General features: G+C 32.7%; 1 protein-coding gene across 1 annotated transcript in view; it reads left to right on the top strand.

The window, feature by feature from the left end:
• The first annotated feature begins 120 nt into the window (after positions 1–120).
• Positions 121–25,815, top strand: part of LOC143190961 (protein phosphatase Slingshot) — a 376,206-nt gene continuing 350,511 nt past the window's right edge. Inside the window, exon 1 of the mRNA XM_076395580.1 lies at positions 121–340. Within this exon, the coding sequence (XP_076251695.1) occupies positions 260–340 (81 nt within the window). The 5' untranslated portion in view covers positions 121–259. The remainder of the gene's footprint in view (positions 341–25,815) is intronic.

Genomic DNA, 25,815 nt, shown 5'->3' with positions numbered 1-25,815 from the left:
AGATAGGTTTTTATAGTAATCTTCTATGAACTTTGTTGGATGGCGCTGCATTAGTGATTTAACTCTTATGATGATTGGTCGAAAATGTAATCTTGAAAAATGTTTCGAATTTTATGTGATAATACGAGTATTGAACAGTATTTCTGAACTTGACGTTTGTTTTCGGTTGTCAAAGTTTTACTAAAATGTATAGTTTCCTCAAACTTTTGTTAAATTACCGCTGTGTTTTGATAATGTAAACTTATGTATTTAGTGTTATATGCTATTTTGGTTATTTTTATATAAAATGGCTTTAGTGACAATCCAAAGGAATCTTGGTTCAAGCGGTTCACCCACACAGGTAAACAATATTTGATACTATTTAGGAGTGGGTATACTGTATTTTAATTGTAACAGTTCTATTTGTTCCAATCCCAATTAATTAAAATACAATTTAATAAAAATAAAAAGCGTTATGTATTATAATGTTTTTTCACGTTGTAAATAATGCATGGTAAATATTTGGAATAGCTTTGCTCTTTTTTATTTTAATGTAATACGTTTTTAAAGAGCTTACTGTTATGGTTTAATTATAAAATATAGAATTAGACTTTTTAAACTAATTAATTTTTGTATGTATTTTTGTACTAATTTTTGATTTGTTATACATATCTTGCACTTATTTTTTTAAAATTTATTATTCTATATAATTATATTTTTCTTTTAAATTTATCTTAAATTTTGTTATTAATATCAGAATGTACTCATGTTCTCCAATATTGAAGTAATATTTTCCTGATTTATATTACCATTTATTCGTGTAAAGCTGTGGGGTATATGTTGAGTATTATATAGTTAGATTACAATCAGTTTTATATAAGTATAGGAGCCGTAACAAACATATTTTACAGGTAACACTATGAATCAGATTTTAATATTCAATATATATATAAAAGATATTTAAAAATTTTTAGGTGTATATTTGCATATTGTATTGAAATTTTTTGAAATATTTGTTAAAATTAGTACGAGTTTTATTTATGATTATTTTTATTTTATTCATAGTTATAGTAATTTTATACTGATATATTATAGTGCTATATATTATATTATATATTTCATATTTTTTGAACGTTTTCTAATTCATCAGGAGGTTTACAATAAAAAATATATAAAATTATGCCTTAAGTACAGTAATTTAAGGATTTTTCGTATACCCAATTCTTTATACGTAGTTTCACTTCTCCATATTTAAACAGCTGATATCGGTCAATTATAAAACTGACAGTCTTCCCCGGTGTTATATCCTGCAGTTAAATAATAATTCTGATTTTTAAATGACGAAATGGTTGCTTCCAAAATAAATTTATTTGAAATATCTGTTTTGACTTCTGTGTGTGATCTGTGACCTTTTTTGTGTTGCACATTTGTAAGTTTTTCGATTTCCATAGCCGGTAAAATTTTAAAAATTATGCTCTCTGTTTTACCCCCTCTAAGAAATTCATACTCGAAAATATATTATTTATGTATGAAAGGAAATATAATATCAAATTGGAAGGTTCACGATTTGGGAGGTAAACCTCCAAAAATCCTAATAAGAAAGCTTCCGGTGCTTCAGACCGAGAATGTAAGTAATTTTTTCTATACGATATAAAAATCAGAGTGTTAAAGAAGTGAATATTTTATTGTTTTAAATATACATGTTGCAAGCGTTTTATTAATACATATACATATCATATATATACATACAATGTTATCAACACTTATACTAGAATACTAGACAGCAATTAATTTATATAAAGGTACAATTGTTTCCGATTTAAAAACTTTTTTTACCTAATATTTTTAACATTTTATAATATTGAGGTCTATTTTGAAAGTAATGGGATTTCAAATCCAATTTATATTATGGGTTATAGATTATTGTTATAGTTTTTCTTAATTTGATTTATGCTTACATTTTTTATCTATATTAATTATGGATGGGTTATAGGCTTTACAATTTCTTCAGTCATTTTTCTTCTATTCGCCATAAACACTCATGAGTTCATTAATTGAGAAGTAGATTTACAATTGTAGTACTTTTAGTGAATTTAGTTTGATTCAGATTTATTACTATTTTCATTGTACATATATTCATATTTCCTTTAAATGTATATCATTTACATACTATTATCAGAGGTGGAATTTTTAGTATGTTATTGCTTTTCATGGCACATCGTTCATTTCTTATAATTAAGTAATTGTGTATTTTTGTTTTTATGATTTTAGAAGAAAATTAAGGAACAATTGAATTTTCACATTTAATGGAAGAAGAAGCCATACAAGTAACAAATGAGAGCAATAGGAGTGACCAGACAAATGTGGTATAGCGGACTGTGAAACAGAAAGGGTATAAGGGTTCTTCTAGTGATACTTCTGGAGATTTTTCATGACTACTATAATAATGTTAATATCTAGTGATTTGTAGTATTGTATCAGATGTATTAGATTTTTTCATGAATATGTTTTTTTCTTGAAACAGTACTATCATAAAGTCTGCTCAATATTTGCAAGATAATATGTCCTCTATTTACGATAACCAGGCGTTAACATGAATAAACATTTGTAACAGATATTATAATCTCATTACTTTTCATTTAGCCCTCAAAACAGAATAATATATTTTGTGTTATAAGGCACATATTTTCTCTTATTGAGAGTGAAGATTTGTGCATAATTATAATTTTGAATTGATTTTAGCTGATTTAATTTTAAATATAATATGATTCTTAGATAAAATGAGTAATATGATTTTGAAATTTGTGGCAGTTTGCTATATAGCTAGTGCAACGATGCGTCGATAATTGTCTCGGTTTGAAAGGATTGTTCCTCATTCCGATCGGACTAAAACTGGACCCGTCGATGGAATTTGGACCATTTTCCGCATTGCAGCCGATGTTTCACCCGTTATGTTAGCCGATTGACATTTTGTTTACATTGTAATGTAATATTGAGCTAGTAGTCGGTAGTCTCTGATTGCGCGATGCTTGAGATCTGATCTTCGGGGAATAATAATCAATGATATATAAGTATTCCACATTGTTATCTTTTTTTACAATAATGGGTTGGGGAAAAAGTAATTTCGTTTTTTTTTGTGTTTTCTACTTATTTCTTGTCATTAACATTTCAAACACTAATCAGTGATGTATCTGAATTACTTCTGGACGAAGCGCATTAGTTGTTGTCAGTTGTGACATCATTTGACCTTTCAACAATGTTTTCATTGCTTTTGTTTCGTTTGTTTTTAGGGATTCACAATTGCAAACTCGGCTCATTAAATTTTTTCATTGTTTTAAAATAAATTTCGATTGGCAGGCCAGGGCAAGGACAATTTCCGTAAGAAAAACAAACAAAATAATTCTCAACCCAGCGTTCACCTGATCCGTACAATACAAAAGCAAAATATGATTAAAATGGTATTCAGGAATCTGTATTTTCAAAACACCACAACTCTTGATCGATCCAACTTTTTGAAACGTGCTATGGTATGGCTTCATTGAATAGGTATTTGTAGAGATATGTGACTCTAAAGCTATCTGTTATTAAACTTATGTTATTGATATCATATAGAATGATTTTAAAATTTCTAGATCATAGTTTTAAGATTCTGGCATCTGTAGTATGCCATGTTTATATTTTGTGATATGATTTAAAAAAGAAACTTTGATTTTTGTTTATATTTTCCAGAGAGCTTGTATATTAACGTCTGTTAACAGCTGGTGTTAATTGGAATGTTTTGCGTTTGTCGATGTATTGTTATCTTTTGTCAAAACTACAGTAGATCATATACTATCTACTGTAGTTTTGTAACATTACGTCATACGTACGTCATTTATTATTAGATGTTGGATTACTGAAAATATAAGTTTCAATGTATGCTTCTATTAGTGCAAACAAAAACTAGTTTTTATGTACCATTAACTAGTTATATATTTTCATATTTGTACTTTGTATATCTATACATATAGATAGTACGATTACTTTATTAAAAAGGAATATTTGGTTTTTACACAAAACTTTGAGTTAAGGATTAACATAGGTCGCCATAATTATATATTAAATAATTCAGTTTTAAAATCTATAGAATTATGAGAGAGACTAAAATTATGCCACAAATTAAGATAAATGCGTGAAATATTTCAAAATATGTATATCTCAAATATTGATTCCATGTGTTTAATAGGTATGAAACTCATATGTTTTGCCTCTCCTTATCATCTTGGTTATTTTTTAGTTCTTACAATTTCATTATTTTAAATTTTATGAGGCATTTGAAATAACTAATAATAATATTTTCAGATTGCAGAATATTAGTGTTGATGTTGGTATGGGGTTTAATATCATTGATATATAATTCAGAAACATGTGAAGACATAATTAATATGATTGCTCTTTGTTTTCTATAAAGATGAATAATCAGTATTTGAACATAACTCGATAATTTTCTTTTTTAAGAATATTTTTTTATGAATTTTATGGAAAAATAATATTTGAGTAAATATTGAGAGATAAGTGTCATACCTGTAATTTATTTTCCTAGCTTATCTTATCTGTTTATAATTTATGCAATGTTTTATATATTGAAACGCAAGTTTCAATATTATGTCCCGTCAGTGAATTTAAGTTGCATAAGTTTAATATCGTGTTGGAACATGTGTGGATTGAAAAAGTCTGTGTTATAACGTCTTCTATCTGTAGTGTCTTGTAACGGCTCGCTAGTTTACTTTTTTTGCTCCGATTTGATAGCAGCTAATATTTACTGGTGGCCGTGGTACTAAAATCCACCTTTAAGAAATTAGTTGAAATTATTAGCATCTAAAACAGTTAAAACTTACAAAAAATTGTGGGTGAGCATAGAGCTTAAGCTAAAGGATACTACATAGTGACTACAAAGTTAATGTAATTGTTTAGGTATTGAAGGAAAATGGTTTGGAATTTAAAATACATTTGCAGAATTATTGACCCCAACATTAATGATGTCAAAAGTTGCTATCAAATAATGAACAAAGGATTTGTAACTTCATTTTAGTACTTTGGTATTTTTGTAGCTTTATCTATTTAGAGGAAGTTACGAACGGTGACGCCAGTTAAGGCTTGTCTAATTATACCACTGGTGATACCGCCCTCTGAACAGGAACAATCTGATACTCTTTCACGTCCAAAATAGAGCTCTCTAATAGGCAGGATTATTTTGAGATTGAGACTGACAATAGTATCCGTTAGTTGTCAATTCTTCTTCATTAATTCTCAAGCCATATGGCTCTGAAATGAGAATTATTTCATTTAGAATGCTTAGCATCTTACCTAAGCAACATCTGCATCAGCATATTATATTTCATCTTAAAGTCTTTTCGCATTATTGGGTTCACTGCTATATTGGAACAGCAGTGGAGAGATCCATCTGGAGAGATCTGAATTCTTTTATTTGAAGGTTTTTCCTCGAGCTAAGTTGCTTAATTAGTAATAGGACGATTATGGATACTTTCGCCACTAAATCCATTATGTACAACACCCATTTCCTATTTTATCTCGTGTTCTGGACGATTTGAGCAACTGTAAAAATGTATGACTATACTACAATTTTTTAATGACACCGTTGTGAATCGTAAATATTAGACGTGTCTTAATTTTTACAGATTTTCACTAGTATTGGGTTATTTTAAATATACCTTTGCAGTTTTGAAAGAATAAGACGGTATGTTTCAGAAAACCAAATGACAAGTCTGTTTGATGTACATAACCATTTTAGTACCTACTTTAACCATTTTAACTATTTTTATTTTTATAATTTTTATTCATTATTAAAATATTTTAAAGTCTCCTTTTTACCAACTAAGGTTTATCTGGACTGAAAAGTTTAACGTGGGGTCCGAACCACGGTCCTTGGCATAAATCTACCGACTGGCCAGTCGCCCAGTTAGGGACCATCCCAGAAGACATCCGGTCTTGCCCAGCCTGGTTACCGGCGTGACTAGTATGGTTATTCCTTGTCAGATTTTCTACTGTTCCCTATAAAGCAGGGTTTGAACCCGCGACTATTGCAACAGTAGTAGGCCTGTCGTCCTGTCGCCTTGACCACTGCGCCAACGAAGCCGGCCTATTTTTATTTAAAATACAAAATACACATTACAAAATACCGTCGGATGTTATGTGCAGTGTTAAAATCTGCTAATGAAAGCAATATTTATATAGGTCCTGATTAGCACAGACTCGTGTTATATTGTATGAAGACATTTTTTATATTTAGATATCGTTCAAGAAACGAGGAGCTTTTTGCTTTTATCGTTTAGGAAGCTAAGTGATTCTAATTTAATTTTTAATGTATGTGGTGGATTACTGTCCCTGTTTCGAAAAAAACAATAAAGTCATAATATTCTTTTTATCATCATACATTTAAGTCATTATCCTGGTACATCATTTTTTGTTGGTTGGACATTACAGCAGAACTTCGAAATAATAACAGTTGTTGCCCTGAATGTAGTCTAACGTTGTAGGAATTGGTTTTAATACTTCGTTGAATTCCTCCAAGTATTCTACTTTTTTGACTGAGAAAGTGTTAGTTTTACCCAAGTTAGTTATCAAATAAGTCATTTAATTTGGATTTACTTCTCATAGGCTACGCTATAGAATCATAAAGAGTGTCCTATCTTGTAGTACAGTTTTTTTGACTTCAGATGATTTGGGCTGAAAGGCTGTTCTATAGTCGCAAAATGACTATAAAATTGTGGATAAAAAAGCTCATTAGAGCATGACAGTTTAACCAAAATTAAAATAATTTTAGGATTATAAAATACTTTAAACATTTTTAAATATTTTTTTTAATGCTTTTTACGGCAGGGTAAGCATAACCGAGCTTTAGCAGTGTTCATGATAGAAATTGAAATTCGAGTCATTTTATAAAATTCACTAAAGAAAATGCAGTATTTAGTGATGCGGAAAAATATTGAATCAAGTACATGTTTTATTCTTAATATATCTTGATTAGTTCTTTGCGTGACTTCAATGCTCGAGGCGTTTGTTGCAAACAAGAAGAATTTTAATGTGAATATTGATAAACTCATTCGTACTTTAACTTTACAGACTTGTTAGTTATTATATTACTGTATAGTGATCAGTTTATAGTCACCTTGGTAAACGAATCACTGCTGTTGAAAATCTGAATAATATTAATCACCAAGAAAGACAAAAGGCAAGGAGCTGACATCATTTACAGGACGTGGAGTGTGATGAAACAATTTTTTTGATCTTAATTGGCCTTGTACAGAAGTGGGTTACGAAAATGTCTTATATTTAAATATATAGGTGTACTATACATTTTATTATCAATAAGCTCATATTGCAGATAAATTTACATTCTGTATTTTTTACATTTTGTATATACAGGCTGTATATACAAAAATTTTCAGTACTTGGCTTCTGGCTGAAAAAAATAACATTTTAATAGTCCCGATTGTTTATAATGAGCGATCGAGTCGTTCAAGTTCATGGAGGTGGAATACTATGGTCTATAAAATTAATGAACTTAAAAAAATGGAGTGGTGGAAGTGGTTATATAAATGCTACTAATAATCAACAGTTATTATTTTCTTACTATTATTACCTTGGTTTAGGAAGGAAATATGTGACGAGCAAATATTTTCACATCAAGACAGAGCAGGACACCTTGCAGCAACTACATACTGGCTTTAAGAATTATCTGTTATGTGCAACTGTATAACATTATAATTTCCAGTATGTAGTCCGGATTTAGTAAAATAGTTGTTAGTAAAAATGTGAGATATTGAAAATAACTGTTAAACAACCTATCTCACAGAAAGGGAAGTCATTACCATTTTTTTTTCTAAAAAAAACATCATCAATTTCAAGTAACTTGAGAGATGTATTTATTCAAAGTATTGGCCATTTGATCTATACATCTTGTCAATTTTTCAGGCAATTTATGGATGCCTTCCCAAAAAACTGCTTATCCTTTAGGTAAAACCATTCATCGATCCTTTTTAACTTCTTAGAAATTGGCGAAGTACTCTGTAAGCGCGTATCCTGTTGATGCGAAAATTTTATAGTTAGAGGGGGCAAGGTCTGGAGAGTACAGCGGTGCGATAATATGTCCCATTCAAGTGCTTTCAACGCTTCACCGGTTTTGCTTTATAAGACGGCGTCGGACTGTCGTGCTGTAAAATCACCTTACCGTGCTTTCGGTCCCATTTTGGAAGTTTTTCGATGGTTGTTTTGGTGTGGTTTAAATTGATCATTTGTTGCCGGTAGCGATCACAATTAACTGTTTCACCAAGTTTCAACAGAGGGCATTGCCTTGAGATTGAGACTGAGCTTCGCCAGGCGATGACTATGATTTTTTGCGCTTTGGCTTTTCAAAATAAATCCATTTTTCATGACCCCCCTATTCGATGCATAAATGACTTCCGATAATATCTTTGAAGCAATATTTCACAGACGATTTTTCGATTTCCATTTGCCTGTTATTCAATTGGTGTGACATCCATTTTCCCATCTCTTGGATTTTCCCCATTGCTTGTAATCGGCCGCTATTCGTTTCTTGAACCACATTTAACGCTTTTGCTAATTGTTTTTGAGTTTAGGTTGGCTCTTCATTCAATAACTCTTGAAGTTTCGTATGTTCAAACTATTTCGGTTTACTAAAACGTTCTTCGTCTTGCACTTCGAAATCACTTTTTTTGAATTTTCGAAACCACGCCTCATATGTTTTAAAGTTTGAGCATATTCACCGTAAGTTTCTACCAGCAAACGATGACTGTCGGTGGGTTTTTTCTTTTGGTTAATTTTTTTTTGTAACATGTTTATTAGATACGCTTAGTACAATCTTAATTTACAATTAATTTATTACTACTTTTCCTATGTACTTGGACAAGCAAGATGAGTGCGAGAAAATACATCAGTATGTATTCCTCAATTATAAAATTATAATTATTTATTAATTATTAACTTATAGCTATAGTTTACACTAAATGTATACACTTTATATAAGTTCATATGGTTTTGTTCGTTTCAATCTCCTGACATCCTGCGCGCTGTCCAGCAGTTGTATTGCTTCCACGTTAGTATGATTTAGTAATCTTTCGTGTGTCAAGGCGAAATCTTGGATAACTTCGCAAATCCATTTGATTTCCAGGTCATCGTGCAGTTCTTCATTAGTTACATAGCGATAGGCATTAGTAATCAATCGAAGAACCTTGCTTTGACAGCCTTTTGGTTAAATAAGAAAAAATATTTGTAAGAAAAAAATTGAACCGACTTCAAGAAATAAGGAGCTCACAAAAAATTAAAAAAATAAGCAAACTTAGATTTTTAACACAAAAAACATTTTAAAATAAAATGTGCATATAACAATCGTTGTAATAACTACATAATAAAGAAGAAAAACCTTATCTACTTCACTTATATTATATTCTAATATATACACACAATTTTGCTTAATACCTACCTAAAACTATTGATCTATTTACAATATTATTTTAACTACTACTAACTGACTACTTTGAAGTTTTAGATATTTACTCAATAAGTTACACAGTTATTTCATTTAATATTACAATGGATCGGCCAAGTAAAGTTGCAGCCCATGTGACGAGAAATAGGAATAAAGAAACAATGATTGCAAATAAAGAGCGCTTCAGACCACGTGGTCCGCTACCTAGCGTAGGTGATTTGCCAAATGATCTAACTAAATAACAACAAAAACGTTTGGGAGAAATTTTTAGTGAGTTCCTTATTTATTTTTTGAAGTCTGTTCAATTTTTTTGTTAAAAATATTTTTAATATCAGTGAGAAAGAGCGGCGTGGAAATGATCAAACTCTAAGAACTCTCAGATCGGTGCGTGGGGCTTAACTCAATGAGGCCTACATCATTTTTTCGACACGACATCGTCATGTTGCCAAGGATGGAAAAGGATTGTAGAAAATTGTGGAAGATTGGTATATATTGCGCCAATTTTTATTAATAAATGCCTTTTTAAAGTGAAAAAATTATCAGAATACATGCAAGCACTTAATAGAACTCTTTAATGTTTCCACAGCACTGGGTTATTATTTAAAATAATAATACGATATAAGATAAGCCTTAATTGTTAATTTGAATATTTATAATTGGTTTATGAAATGTTTTAAGTGCACTAAGGGATATATTTATGGTCCGTAAAGGTGTTATTACGCATTTTTGAGCTTAGTTTCAATAAACGCTGTCCTGGTTAGTAATAACGAGCACGTTGACATTCAAATTATTCCCGCTAAGAGATGTTATTTAATGAATGTGCTGCAACATCCTGTATAATAAAAAATAAACCTTGTCGTTATCTGATCGATTCATACATAGAGAATTAGCACATAGTGTTTTCTCACAATTAGATTTAATGGTCAATAATTTCAGTTGCAGATTTTCTGTGTCAACATGGCGATATATTACTTCCTTTTGAAAAACTGACATTAATACTGTATTAATTAACAGTGTCGCGTAGTTTTATAAATTCAACAAGGATTTATAAAAATTCTGTGTATGGAAAAGTGTTATATTTCTGGCATAATAATCAGAAAAACAATAATAATTGAATTTATTATTTTCAAATTATTTCCTTCTACATTACAAAAGGCATCTCATTAAATCAAATTAGTACAGAAAGCTTGTGCGATTTAACATCTAATCACACTCCAGTATTGTTAACGCTGGGCGCCACAATCCTAAGAAAAGCAAAAAAGCCTAATCTTATCAACAAATATACTGACTGGGACAAATTCAGATTAATATTGCAGGAACAAATCAGTTTAAAAGTAAGACTTAAATCTATAGATGATCTTGAGCAACAAACCAAACATATAACTGAACAAATTCGGTCAGCTGCAAAAGATGCTATCCCAATAGCAAGAGAGAAATCAGAATATGAAGTACTTTACCCCCTCGAAATTAGAGAAATGATAAAGGAAAGGCGAAAAGCTAGAGGAGTATGGCACAGGACCAGAAATGCTGCTGACAAAACTACGTTTAATAAAATTAGTAATCAGACGAATTAAAAGATCAAAGAATATAAACAGAATTGCTTTCAAAAGTATTTAAGTGAATTAAGCCCACAAGCTGACAAAGATTATTCGCTATGGAAAGCAACTGGAAGATTTAAAAGACCAATTATTCGAGTACCACCAATTAAAAATGATCGAAATGAATGGGTTCGACGCGACAATGAAAAAGCTGAATTGTTCACAGAATACTTTATTAACATTTTTCGGCCTAATGATATACAATCTACCATGGGTACTTCTCCTATTTATCAACCCGATGTAGATCTAAATCTAATTTCTCCACTGGAAGTTGCCACTGAAAGTGATAACCTCAATCCTAAAAAGGCACCTGGTATAGATAACATTTCACCTGTGTTATTGAAAGAACTGCCACGAAAAGCAATCATCATGTTGACATATATATTTAATGCCTGTTTAAGGCTGAAGCATGTCCCGGAATGCTATAAAGTTGCACAAATAATTATGTTCAAAAAACCTGACAAACCAGCAGTAACAACTCGAATCTTACAGGCCTATTTCGCTACTACCTGCAATATCAAAGCTATTTGAGAAGCTGATATTTAAACGTGTTAAACATTTGGTAACAATACCAGATTTCCAGTTTGGTTTTCGAAATCACCATTCAACTATCGATCAAGTGCACAGAGTAACTGCGACTATTGAAAGAGCGTTTGAAGAAAAGAAATACTGCTCTGTAATATTCCTGGATGACTCACAAGCTTTTGATCGGCATTTGGGATTAATCTGTATGATGAGCAAACTGTTACCGCGTAACTATTGTCAATTGCTGGAGTCATATTTATTCGGAAGAAAATTTAGAGTATCGCACAAAATGGCGTTCTCGACATTTAAAAATATCTCGGCTGGAGTTCCACAAGGTAGCGTCTTAGGACCTCTCCTGTATCTGCTCTACACTGCTGACATTCCAACAACAAAAGAAACACTTCTTGGAACCTTTGCTGATGACACAGTTATTATGGCAAAAGATATATCTCTGCCTAGGGCAATAGAAAAAGTGCAAGTGGCAGTTAACAAAATCTACAAATGGACAAAAGATTGGAAAATTCAACTTAATAGCTCCAAATCTGTTCACGTTAATTTTGCATTAAGGCGATATAATAAAAACTTAATTATATCACTCAATGCATGCCCGATTCCTCAAGCAGAATCAGCAAAATACCTTGGAATCCATCTTGACGGTAGATTAAATCGGAAGCATTACGTTAGACAAAAAGCAAAGCAGATTAGAACCAAAATAAAACAACTATACTGGTTAGTCGGAAGATACTCTCAACTTGATCTAAAATCAAAGAGGTTGATCTATAATACAATTATAAAGCCAATTTGGACCTATGGGGTGCAAATATGGGGTTGCACTAAAAATTTAAATCAGTTAGTCATACAGCGCTGTCAAAACAAGGTTCTTCGACTGATTACCAATGCCTATCGCTATGTAACCAATGAAGAACTGCACGATGACCTGGAAATCAAATGGATTTGCGAAGTTGTGCAGGATTCTCTAAATCATACTAACGTGGAAGCAATACAACTGCTGGACAGCGCGCAGGATGTCAGGAGATTGAAACGAACAAAACCATACGAACTTGTGTGAACATTTAGTGTGTATTATTAGTGTAATCTATAGCTATAAGTTAATAATTAATAAATAATTATAATTTTATAATTGAGGAATACATCATAATTAATCCAAGCACATAGGAAAAGTAGTAATAAATTAATTGTAATAATAATAATAATTAAGATTGTACTAAGCGTATCTAATAAAGATGTTATAAAAAAAATTATATCCCATGAAAATCAATGTACTTTTCCATGCATTGGAACCAGTTTTCGTTGCAGCTTTTCTACTTTGATTGAGGTAACATCAGCCCTTTTTTTTTGAGTGTCGAATTAATGTACAGTAATAAAAAAAAGTGCTTGCGTTGTTGTGATGGATAATGATTAGCCTTTTCTTCGACTTTTTTCGAATTTCTCGGAACATAAATGGTTGTTTACAATTCAGCATTGAGCTTGTCTCGCCTTGGAAGGCTTATACAGCGGATTTTTGTTTTGTTTCAGTATTTTAGGCCTACATCTAGGACTTGTCACTTGTGTGGATGTTATAAGCAGCTAGTGCTAGTCGCCAACGGCTATTTCTTGGGTATTAATCAGGTTATGAGGATTCAATGTGAATTATTTTTTTTGAAAAGTGATCATGTAATATATTATTGATGCTCGTCATATTAAAGGGTTAAGTGTGTTTCAAAGACTAAAAAAAACGTATTTTACTTTTTTAATATACGAAATAGAATATTTATTTAAGACCTAATATTAAAACTTTTTCCTACTAAGTGTAAATCAAAGATACATATTTAACAAATAATTTGTGAAACGTGTTTTTTTTAAGTTCAGCCATTACCTATCTTATTCTACCTTAAGTCCCTTGACCTCTCAAAAAAGTTTTCTCGGGATGGTCAGGATAAATCGTGACTGGCCAATCTGAAACGAAACAACCAAATATATTTTAGTAGATGTATCGTACTTGAATGAAGGAAAAATCGACATAGGGATTTTTGGTGCAGTTGTGAACAAAAAATCCTATTTTTTTTGTTAAATTTTCACCACGTATTCTCTCGCAAAATAAGTTGCGATAAAAAATTCTTCTTGCGACAGCAGCGACAAATGCTGCTTTTGATTGGTTTTAAAGCTTTTTTGGATCATTTTTCCAAATTAACTGGTTCAAAGTTTCATTACTATTCTGCGTAAAGCCACCAATATACCTCTCCAAACGATCTTCTTAGTTGAGTTCTTCATAAATGGACTTAATAGCTGATGAAACGTAGCTTGATAATGGATCGTAATCGTGCTTGAACGATGAAAGTGTATTCATAGCCGAAGCACGCTGCCAGGTGCAACATCAGTCAGCTCCACTTGGACATATGGATTTTTTTCTGTCGAGTCTTTTTTCTGTGTTGTCTTTCCTTATATTCCTTATATAAATTTTGATGTTAAAATAATAATTTTGATATTATAGTACACTTTTTGTTTGGCATTTATTTTATTCTGTTTAAAATTAAGTACGATATGTATGAATGAAGTAATTATATGTACAATATAGGAAAATTTTAATTATTTATCGCCAGGCCAATTTCATTAATATTTTTATATTCAAAATCCGTATGAGAGTGAAGTTAAATACTTATGTAGCGATGTGCAGTTCCGGTGCCATGAATTGCTAATATTTACCTAAAATAGGTATTTATTCCGCCGTATATGCAATAATAATGATTATGAACAGCAACGCTGAATTTGTTTGATTTTTTAAAATTATTCTATTGATATATGAATTTATAATAATTTAAGTAATATAAATAATCCGGCTTTTTTGTACGTTTAAAGTTGTTTAAATATATCACAATACTACACTACAGAAAATTGAAACCTTGAACAAGCTGTTTTAACAGTGAAAGTATTACTGTTTTTAACGTTCTAAAAGCAGATTATTTAAAGCATAAGCATCTTTTAGTTTTTGATTTTTGATAAGTACTAGTGCGACTGCAATAGTACTAACAAGATCTACTAATCTAATTCTATAACAGGACTCGGCGATTCTATTGATTCGCGAACTTGAGTTAACACACGACTGGATATTCTCGTACGAGGGCAAAAGTTATGACTGCAGAGACAGATGAGGTCGTTTCAGTCTGGAAAAGGGGGGGAGGTTAGTGGTGACGCGGTGCTAAGCTCCCAGCATGTCGACCAGCTCGCGAACAAGCGCGTTTTCAGAAGAACTTGAGCTGAGTTGTTGTTTGTGAAATGATTGAGATATGAACTGCTTGATTTCTGGAGTGTCAGTTTCCCTATGAATTTGATTATTTCCGACAAACCATGGAACGTTTAAGATTCTCCGGAGGAGCTTATTTTGTAAAACTTGAAGCCGTTTGATCTGGTTGGGTATAACAAACTTGAAGGAAGTAGACATTAGATCCGTAGAGGAGTACGAACCGAATTAACATCTTGTAAAATAAGCATTTGATAGAGATGGGAAGTCTGCTAGAAGGGCAGATTAGAGAAGATGGCAGGTTTGCTATCCCCGAACCTTTTTGGATTGCTTTCTGGATTTGGGAATGCCAACCGAACCGCCGGTCGAAGTGAAAACCTAGGTACGTGACGTTATCCAGCCATGGAATTATTGCGGTGTCGATCTTAAGTTGCGAGACGCGCAGTGCATAACACTTCTTATGGAAAATTATAGCCTGGGTTTTCAGGAGGTTGATTTGCAACCTCCAGAATTTCAACTACTTGACCGCATGATCGAGACCATTGCTTCTGTAAAGGTCCATGTATTGTAACTTCGAACCTGGCGGCCGTGAAGAAAGCAGTGTCGTCAGCGTAAAACGCGACATCAATGTGTGGAAAGTGTTTTCCTGATCTTGACCTGGAAAGATCTGTCCGATAGGTAGGACTTGATGAGAGCGGTTAGGTCTGCTGGGAGGCCTAACCGTACGCATTTTGCGATCAAACCGTCGTGCCAGACCTTGTCGAAGGCTTTGGTTAGGTCCAGAAGGACTAATCCAAGCTTTTTACGTTGGTTAAGAGCGTGATGGATGTGTGCGGCCAGACGGGTAGCCTGGTGGACGGATGAGTGGTGAGCGCGAAAGCCGAATTGTTTATCAGGAATGATGTTGTTGTCCTTCGTGAAAGAGTTGAGAGCGTAGAGTATTGCCCTTTCGGCAAGCTTTGAAATGGCACTGAGAAGGCTGATGGCTCTGTAGTCAGATGGAGATGATTTTGCTCCTTTCTTGGAAATAGCCGCTATATGTGCGTGTATCGAAGACGCCGGGAAACGTTGCAGCTTCATGATGGAGTTAATGATGTTTGCCAGTTCCGCGAGCTGCTTATGCGCGAGCTGCTTATGCGCGAGCTTTCTTTAACTTGATAATCGATATTCCGTCGAAATCTGGATTTTTTGGTTTGAAGTTTGCCGATCATATTCTGTGGAGAAACGAAATGGTTGAGAAGAAAGGCTGGGGTTACTGGTCTTGTAATACATTTTGCTTTGCCGATCTTACCATATGCATAGCAAGACTTTAGGGTGATGAATGTTCGGCTTCCGTGTCGATATGAATGGCTCTCGTGGACTTTTTGGCCTTGAAATTACCGTAGTAGACCCACTTTTCATCGCCAGTTACAATACGCCACAGAAAACATGAGGAAGTGTTTGATTGTTTGAGAAGGTTGGATGTTCAATAAGAGGGAGCTCGTCCAATAAGTCTTGCAATTCATTGTATTCAATTTTGTTGATCCTTATAATTGACATCAAATTCGGCACTTTTAAATTGTTGAAACAACGACCGACAATTGGGATATAACGGAGAAGAAGCACCATCGGCCTCATGTTTAGAAGCTACCTAAATCAGAGTTGAAAAATTGTCGAAAAAATTCTAACGCATGGAAAATGTATTGATTTGTAATTTATAAATTAGAAATATAAATAGAAGTATTCGTATCAGTTGCTTAAAACTATCGATATTCCGCTCTTTTGATGGTATTGATGCTTAGTCAGACATGCGTATCTCATTTTTCATTAACTTGCATCATGATATTATATATGGTGTATGCTGATGTTATATTTGGTATACAATGCTGAAGTATACATGTAGGTTTGAAAAATAGTAGTTCGATTTCACTCCACACAGAATCCACTAAAAAAATTTTCTTGCAATCGTAAACTAATCTCATAGTCTGATGAGGATTTCTTGGAAAATAGGGAAAATTTATTTAATATTCCTAATAGTTATAATTCTATTACAGATTTATTCAATTCAGTCAAAGTCAAAAGTTATATTTAGGTGGTCGAGAGGTAAGGGAGAGGATAAGTATATCATATTAAGTCCTGATAATGGTACATATATGTACGAAACTTGTAGTTTATAGTTGTTAGTGTTTTTATTTGGTTGCCGAACTGATGGTTGGACTATTAGTTTGACCAATCCAACACTTTTTCGTTTTAAATCCTCACAGTAGATCTAGTTTTAGTCAGCAGTATGTTACATGAAAACTTATCTTTTTATCCTTGCAAGTTACAATGGTTAACCTGTTTTCAATGGCGTTTTAAGTCGTGTTGTACTAATTTTTCTATTTTCTTTTTTTCTATTTCTATGTTCGAAAAGTGTTATGTTCCTTATTCGCATCACTACAAAGCCTCTGATAAAGTATGACATGAGAAATTATCTAGACAGGTGAGCCCGATTTTCGGATCCTGTATTTCCAATCGGCATTTCAGGATAAGATACGGTGACCATGTTCAGATTTGTGAACCCTTCCATTATGCGGGTGTACTACAAGCTAGTGTCCTTGGTGCAATATTTTATTTGCTGTATACTAGTGATATTCTTAAGTGTGAATGCGTTCACCGTCTTCGGTGCTCATTTCACCACGTCTAAACTTAGCATACCAATACTTGATGGTTGATATTCCTGGGGCAGTGTCCGGAAACTTCTTTCTTCTTCTTTCTTAGCCAAGTTTTTGCTTCAACTCTATTTTTTTCCCTCGGAAAGCAATATTTTATCAATACGCCAAATTCATTTTTATCAATTTTTTTCATAATAATAAAAGTTACTTCACTCGAAATGCTATAATTCACAAACTAATGATCCGACAGCTGTCAAATTTATACACGCCTCTTTTCATCGTTAGGGCTAACTAAAAAACATATGGATTTAATTCTAGTAGTGCCATCTATGTGACAGGCCGGGAACTTTTCAATTGACCTGTTATGTATGAAAACTGTGCTGTTTTTGTAAACTACGGAGTGCACCAGTTGGAGTATATTCACTATATGTAACAATATGAAGGAGGAATTACTAGATGGTTGTCTTAATAACTAGTTGTAAAATGTGTAAAATGTAGTGTGCTAAGTACTTTTAAATAAAAATATCAGTAACTAGCTAGTTTGATTTTTTAAATCAAAAAGGAAAATAGTAAAATTTTAGAATGCAGTTTTACTTGGCTAAAATATTAATTTTGTATAATAAATATGTTAAGATTACATTAATTTTATGACCAATAGATAACACTAACATATATTAATTTTTGATTAATAGTAAATCCCTTGTGTAGATACTCCATTTCTAACGTGGTGTTGTTTAAAACAAATTAAAATTTTCGGTGGGTATATATACATAAGACAAACTAATCATTGCTAGTGATAAATGGGTTTCCTATGATTATCATTTGAAAATTATGATTGATGCATGATGAACTTGTAAATTGTATTGAAGGTTGAATTGCGACAAAGGTGTTTTTTATTAACAGTTTGGCATTATTATAATTACACGATATATTTTGAGATGTCACTCATTAATCAAAGCGTCAATTTAGACGTTTATTCTTAATTATTGTGCAACAGGACACATTGTTATATAAAAAAAAATGATATTTTGTGTACATCTTTCATCGTAAGAGAGATTCTTGGGAAATAATGTTTAATCGTTTTTGATGATTGCAACATCTTTTTCATTCGTAATTTTGAATTTAATTCCCATTGGTTATTTTTTGCTGATAAGCACGTTTTTGTTTACATTGTGTAATATTTTGTGATATAATATGCGATTTTGCGATAAAAATGTTATTCAAAAATAAATATGAAATACAACTTCATATCTAGTTATGATTAATAACGCTTTATATTTATATTTACTTTAAATTGTGTCTAAACGAATAATGATTGTATTGATAATTTTATCATTTGTAATACAACGTTTATCGTACAGGTGTATTTTTTATAATTCTATGAGTTGCTTGTCAAATAAATTAAAGCGATTGCTACGTTGGTGCATTTTATGATATTATAGTTTTCTGGTAATTATTTTGTTGTTATGTGTATCGATTTTAATCACGTCAACGTCGTACCCTACTGCTTAACATGGGGTCCGAACGGCAGCCTTCATAATGTACCTTAGCGTTAAGCCCACCCTAAGGGTACTAATGGCTCGGAAAGAAATTAAAATATTTGTGAAAATACATAAAATAGACTGGATTATCACAAAAACGCTAAAGTATTATAAGTGCTCGACAACAGTAGACTTACCTGGAGGTTAAATAAACAAAAACCCTTAGAAATAATATAGTTAACAGGTCAATTGAAAAGTCTCCGGCCTACCATAGTAAAACACTTTTTTTGGCAAGATTAGTTTTTTTTATTCAACATAATTCCCTTGAAGGGTGATACACTGATTATAGCGACCCTCCAACTTTTCGTCACCATTTTTGTAGTACGATTTTTCTCCTTTGCTTCAAAATGAGGCCTCAGTTTCGGCGATCACCTCTTCATTCGACGAAAATTTCTTCCTATCGAGCATTCGTTTGAGATCTGAGAACAGGAAATAGTAGCTGGGAGCAGATCTGGAGAATACGGTGGATGAGGATGCAATTCGAAGCCCAATTGATGGATTTTTGTCATCGTTTTCACTGAGTTGTGACACGGTGCATTGTCTTGGTGAAGCAGCATTGAAGTGCATTTTATGATATCATAGTTTTCTGGTAATTATTTTGTTGTATGTGTATCGATATTAATCACGTCAGCGTCGTACCCTACTGCTTAACATGGTGTCCGAACGGCGGTCCTCAGCGTTAAGCCCACCGACTAGTGAGGGATCAATTTGCAGGCCATCTTAGAAGATATTCGGTTTTATCCATTCTGGTCAGTGGCAAAATTGGAATGCTTTTCCTTGTCAGAATTTACACTCTGTCTATGGACAATCACAATTAGAAATAACTACAAACATAAATTTACCATCCTGGCAGGGTTCGCATCAGCGACTGTACGTACTAGGATCGTCTTGCTGTCTTAAACACTGCGGTAACCCAGTCAACTAAGTTTGTTGTGCAAAATTTTTCTAGTTTCCCAACAGATAACTTGGGATTCGAGGAAAAGAACCACTCTTTCGCTTAATTTGTCTAGTTAATGGTATTGAAAGGGAAATTACAAAGAAAAGTAAAAAATGGCGGGACTCTTCTAATGTTTTACGCCCCTTAGTGATTATATGGTTGCCTAATGTTGTTGTAGTTGCGACATTCGTGCTTGTAGTTTACCAATGGAAACATGTCTTAAGAGTTGTGGGTGGTGAGGTGTGAAATTTAATATTTATCATTTGCTTGAACACATTTTTGTATTGTTAAATATATCAATTATTGTATTAAAGACAATATTTGGCGAAAAATTTATTGTACTACTTTATTTAGAAGTAAATCTCCATTTGAAAAATGGCAAAGCATGCTAAAACATTAAGATTTTTAGAGCAAGATGAGAAGGGTGATATAAAAGTGAATTTGTCGATAGACGTCTTCGTACATATATAAAAATAATTTAAGGTACATTGAAAATAGAATTTTCTAATTCACTGTGTTGTATTGTATTTATTCGATCTATAGATAAGTTTTTTACAGAAAGAGCGATTTTTATTGAAAATGTTTTATTTCAATGACAACATGTATTAATACATTATTGAAAGTATGTCCGTTGAATCTTATATACATTTTTTAAATACTTTAAAGCACATATTTAAATCTGATAATAATTTTAACTTGGTTGCGTTTATGAGTTCAAGTATTGGGATGATGACTAATTTTTTCTAAAGCGATTCTATATTAAAATAATTTCAATATATTTGTTATCCCACTTGTGTATCCACAATGTTTATAAGCGGTGTGTGGTCATGTACGAATGCAAATAAAGCGACCAATGACAACTAAAAAATCTAGAGATTGTCGAAGTTTATACAGAATAATGACATTCTAACAGGTCAATTGAAAAGTCTACCATACAAACACATTTTTTTGGCAAAATTAGTTTTTTTTATTCAACATTCAATAATTCCCTTTAAGGATGATACAGTGATTATAGCGACCCTCTAGCTTTTCGGTACCATTTTTGTAGTACGATTTGTCCTTTGCTTCAAAAGGGGCCTCAGTCTCTGCGGTCACCTCTTCATTCGACGAAAATTTCTTCCCAGCAAGCATTCTTTTGAGATTTGAGAAAGGAAATAGTCGCTGAAGGCCAGATCTGGAGAACGCGGTAGATAAGGAAGCAATTCTAGGTTCAGTTCATGGTTTTTTGGCATAGTGCATTGTTTTGGTGAAGCAGCACTTTCTTTTTCTTCAAATGCGGCCGATTTTTCGGCGATTTCGTCCTTCAAACGATCCAATAACGCTATGTGATAGTCGCTGTTGATGGTCCTTCCTTTTTCAAGGTAGTCAATGAAAATTAATCCATGCGCATCCCAAAATACAGACGCCATAACCTTGCCAGCCGACTGTTGCGTTTTCCCACGCTTTGAAGCGGGTTCATCGTGAGCAGTCCACTCGGATGACTGTCGATTGAACTTCGGAGAACGGTGAAATGATGGAGCCATTGTCACATATCGACGCAAAAACTCGGGTTTGTTATGCTAGATCATCTTCAAACACTGCTCCGAACCATCAACTCTTCGTTGTTTTTGATCAAAAGTGAGCTCGTGCGGCACCCACTTTGCATAGAGTTTTCTCATACCCAAATATGTGTGAATGATATGATGTACACGTTCACTTGATATCTTTAGAGTGTCTGCTATTTCATTCAATTTGAATTTACGGTCATTCAAAATCATTTTGTGGATTTTTAAAATGTTTTCGTCGGTAACAACCTCTTTGGGGGACCAATACGTTCACCGTCTACGGTGCTCATTTCACCACGTCTAAACTTAGCATACCAATCCTTGATGGTTGATTTTCCTGGAGCAGTGTCCAGAAACAAAACTTGGCATTAATTCATTTAAAATATATTTAAAAAATAGTGACGTATGGATGGAACTTATCATGGCTATATTTGCTGGTTCTATTTTCTATAACAAATGATCACTTATCACAAAAATTGATATCAACATCAATCATAAAAGATTTTATTGTTTTTCTTATCAAATTCTTAATAAATTCATCTAAATTACATCCTCAAACAAAATGCTCTTACATGTTCTTGCATAGAGAATAAGAACGTACTGTATCATTGGTTATGTCTAAATCAAGTTATGTATATTTAATATCTTTTTAGAGGGTAGTTTAAATACTATTTCATAAACTAACAGATGGCACAGTTGTATATTATATATATATTCCGGAGGTAGATGTCTACTTAGCGTGGGATATATCTGATTGTGGTACCATACGCTGTCCATTTTAATTTGAAATAGTTCATTTAAATGCAAATGTTTATTGAAGGAACTGAGAGGTGATTTCTATTCGAATTTCGTTTCATCTCAACGTCAGCCTCATATTGTACATAACTGTTTTATATAAACAGTTTTAGCTATTTATCACAAGGTATTTATATTATCTTAATTTATATATTGGTAGGTATCATCGATAACAAAGTAGTAATATATATACGATTTCGCCGAAAGCATTATAGAAATATTTTTAAAATTTTTAATACTATTTATCAGTTTCTAAGATATTAGATCGCATATAGTGGCTAAACTTCTTAAATTGATATATTTCGGCTTTTCTTATAATATTAAATAAGCACGTCTAGATAATAAGTGAAAATAAATAAATAATTTTAATTATGAATGCACGAATATTTCTCTCTAGTGTTCCTTTGTAAAACTCCCCTACTGATACATAATCAAAGTCAAAAGAAAACACATAAAGACAATCAAAGAAAAAAATTACTGTACTAAAAATTGTCCCTTATTAAAATGACTTCAAATTATGGCAATATTTTCAAAATGTATTCCTTCAAAAATTATTTAAGTCCTAATATTTTTCATACCCCATTCAAATTACAAATATATCAATTAATGTAAATTACCAATAATCGAGGCTGTTTTAAGCGCATAATAACTTCACGGGGTTTCACTGTTATGTTTCAATTCACACTGTTGATTTATTGGTAGTGCCAACTCAGCTCTTAGAATCGCCCTGGATGCCTTCCACACCAGACCAGTAGATATGTTGCTCTGCGAAGCAGAAGTTTCTTCACTAGAAACCAAACGTGAATTGCTTTTGATTAAATATAACAGCTCCTAGAAATTTAAACCAAGGCTGTCTCGGTATAGACATTTCTTGCCATCAAGCACCAAACTCAACCCATGTAGAGAGCAACACAGGGGTCCTGTCATAGATTCCATGCGGTTTGTAGTCGCTTATCGCTGGTTTTTCCACCGATATACACCTTCTAGGATAGATTGCACATCTCGGACATCTCCAACAGAGCAATGACTGCCGGAAGGAGACTTCAGGCTCCCCGTTTCATCGAGTATATTGATGGCTGAACTGTTTGCCTTGTATAGGGCTGTGATCTCAGTACAAGATGTAGATTACAAGACAAGATTACTTATCGCTTCCGATTCAATGAGCTCCTTAAAGTGCCTGCAACAATCTTTACCTCTACGCCCGTTAGGAGTATTTATCCGTGAACAAACCTCTAAATTGGAAAGAAATGGCAATATCATCACCTTTATGTGGCTCCCTTCTCACTGTGGGATCATTGAAAATGAAAGAGCGGATTATTTAGCCAAGAGCAGGAAAGGATCACTTACGGAAAACTCCCTCTTCTGGAGTAGAGATATGATGCACCACTCTAATAGGATTTTTAGACATCTAGAGCATCTCAGATGGGATTTAACAGAAAACAACAAGCTTTGGGAGGTGAAAAGCGAGTATTATCATGACCTTAATACCACTAACATTAGCAGACGCAACTTAAGCTTATTCTCGCGTCTCAGAATTGGTCACTGCAAACTCTTGAGGTTCTCATTAGGGGAAGTAGTCAACCACTGTGCGGCGAATGTGGTTCCTCGCTCTCTATCAAACACATACTGACTGAATGCCGAAGATAGAAATTGCAGAGACGGTTGGTCAACCTGGGAGAGACGATGGATCAGTGTCTTAGGCCGGAGAACCTGGACAAGCTGATTAATTTTCTAACTGTAACAGGACTACTATTAGAAATATAATAGTGTTCATCTATGTAATATCATGCACGTTCTTTTACATTTTTTGTATCGTGTATCCTTATCACTGTCATGGGTCGTACGACCATTGTACTGTAGCTTTTAATATATTCATGCATGTAATTGTCATCTTGCAATATGTACTCTTTATCCTACACATTTAACTCTAGACTTTACATTCCGACCATGTATTTATACTGTTCTTTGCATTTTATACTTGTAATAAACTTGTATACTTTTTACTGATGTAAATGTAAATGTGTTGTACATTGTATATCTGTAAACAGACCCTAAATAGTCTAGGAGGCTGATGGCTCTATAATATATAAATAAATAAAAAAAATTATTGGAGTATACAGCTTTATCGTTAAGTGCTCTGTAGAGTAGAAACATTTCTGTCCAGAATTTCCCTTTTATAAGTTATATAATGTATAATATATAATGTATTAAAAATATATGAGAAGAATTATGTGTCTTATAAAAATTCTTGCCAACTTTGGAGGTAGGATATCACAAACCTAAAAACTATCCAAAATTTTTAAAGCAATAATTTATAGATCTCTGTCAATGCTTTGTGAACAGTTCTATTTTGAAGTATTAATATAATTACAACTAACATAAACCTAACTTATCCGAAGTTACCTTTGCTTTTCCATATTTCCAACAATACTGGACTAATCAAAAGTAAAATTAAATTAAAAAGCAGACTCACTTTTCATATGAAATTACATTCGTTGCATTTAGAATTTTATTCGTAGTATGTAGAATTTACGACATAAATTTGCCTCAAATAGATATAGTAAATCTACCGAATAAAATGTAGAGCTGGCAACACTGCCTGGTTATACGAATGTATCGCGTTAAATAAGGCAGATCGGAAGCCGAATTGATAGATATGAGTGGTTGCCTATAGGTGCTTTTTATATATTTTTTTATGTATTTGTAATTATTATTATATTTAATATTATCTTATTTAATTATTATCATATTATCAGGGGTCAGAGAAAAATTTGTTGATTCCCCACAAAATCATCTCAAAATTATTTTAAGGATTGAAAGCGTTTAAATAATATTTTATCTTTTCTTAATATGGACAAGCATTTTGCTTGATGGGTTAACTTGACACTTCTGCAAAATTTCTTAATCCCCTTTCTTGTTGCTATTAAAGATACATTTTTGTATTTGTCGATTTATTTAGTCGATTGCAGTTCTCTGCTTTAAAATTTTTAGGGACACTAAATTTTCGTTGGACTAATGCATTCGAAAATGGCAGTATCGGCTGTATGGACATAACAATTTTTATGTTTGGTAACAGCTATTCTCCCCGAACATTTTTAAGACGAAACGTTTTGTCTCAGTAGCATTCACCATTAATATTATTTTTATGGAGTTCAAGCCCATGCTGATCAAAATTTAGCATAGCATGAGCTCGACATTCGTCATATAATTTTTGTGCTGTCATAGATTTATAAAACACTGGAAATTGCTTCAATATTGGTACCAGTGGATTTACAGTGGATATAAAAGGAAATAATGGTTCGCTAAAATCAAATCGCCAGGTCTGAGGTCAATGCAATATAATCTTCTTGGATGTGCAATAGCAGCAAGAGATACATTTTCGTCTTTTTTTCAAATTTTCCATACTTTCTCCAGCAATTAGTCCAATGTATATTTCGCATAAACCTAGAAAATACGTTCTTCAAATAGCCATTTAAAATATTGGCACAGGACTTGGCGTACCTTTGGATTTAATTTG

This window comes from Rhynchophorus ferrugineus, unplaced genomic scaffold, assembly GCF_030347505.1.
Source record: "Rhynchophorus ferrugineus isolate W39M unplaced genomic scaffold, kcgeb_rfMv2 rfM2, whole genome shotgun sequence".
Classification (NCBI taxonomy): domain Eukaryota; kingdom Metazoa; phylum Arthropoda; class Insecta; order Coleoptera; family Curculionidae; genus Rhynchophorus; species Rhynchophorus ferrugineus.
This window is presented reverse-complemented; position numbering and strand designations above follow the sequence as displayed.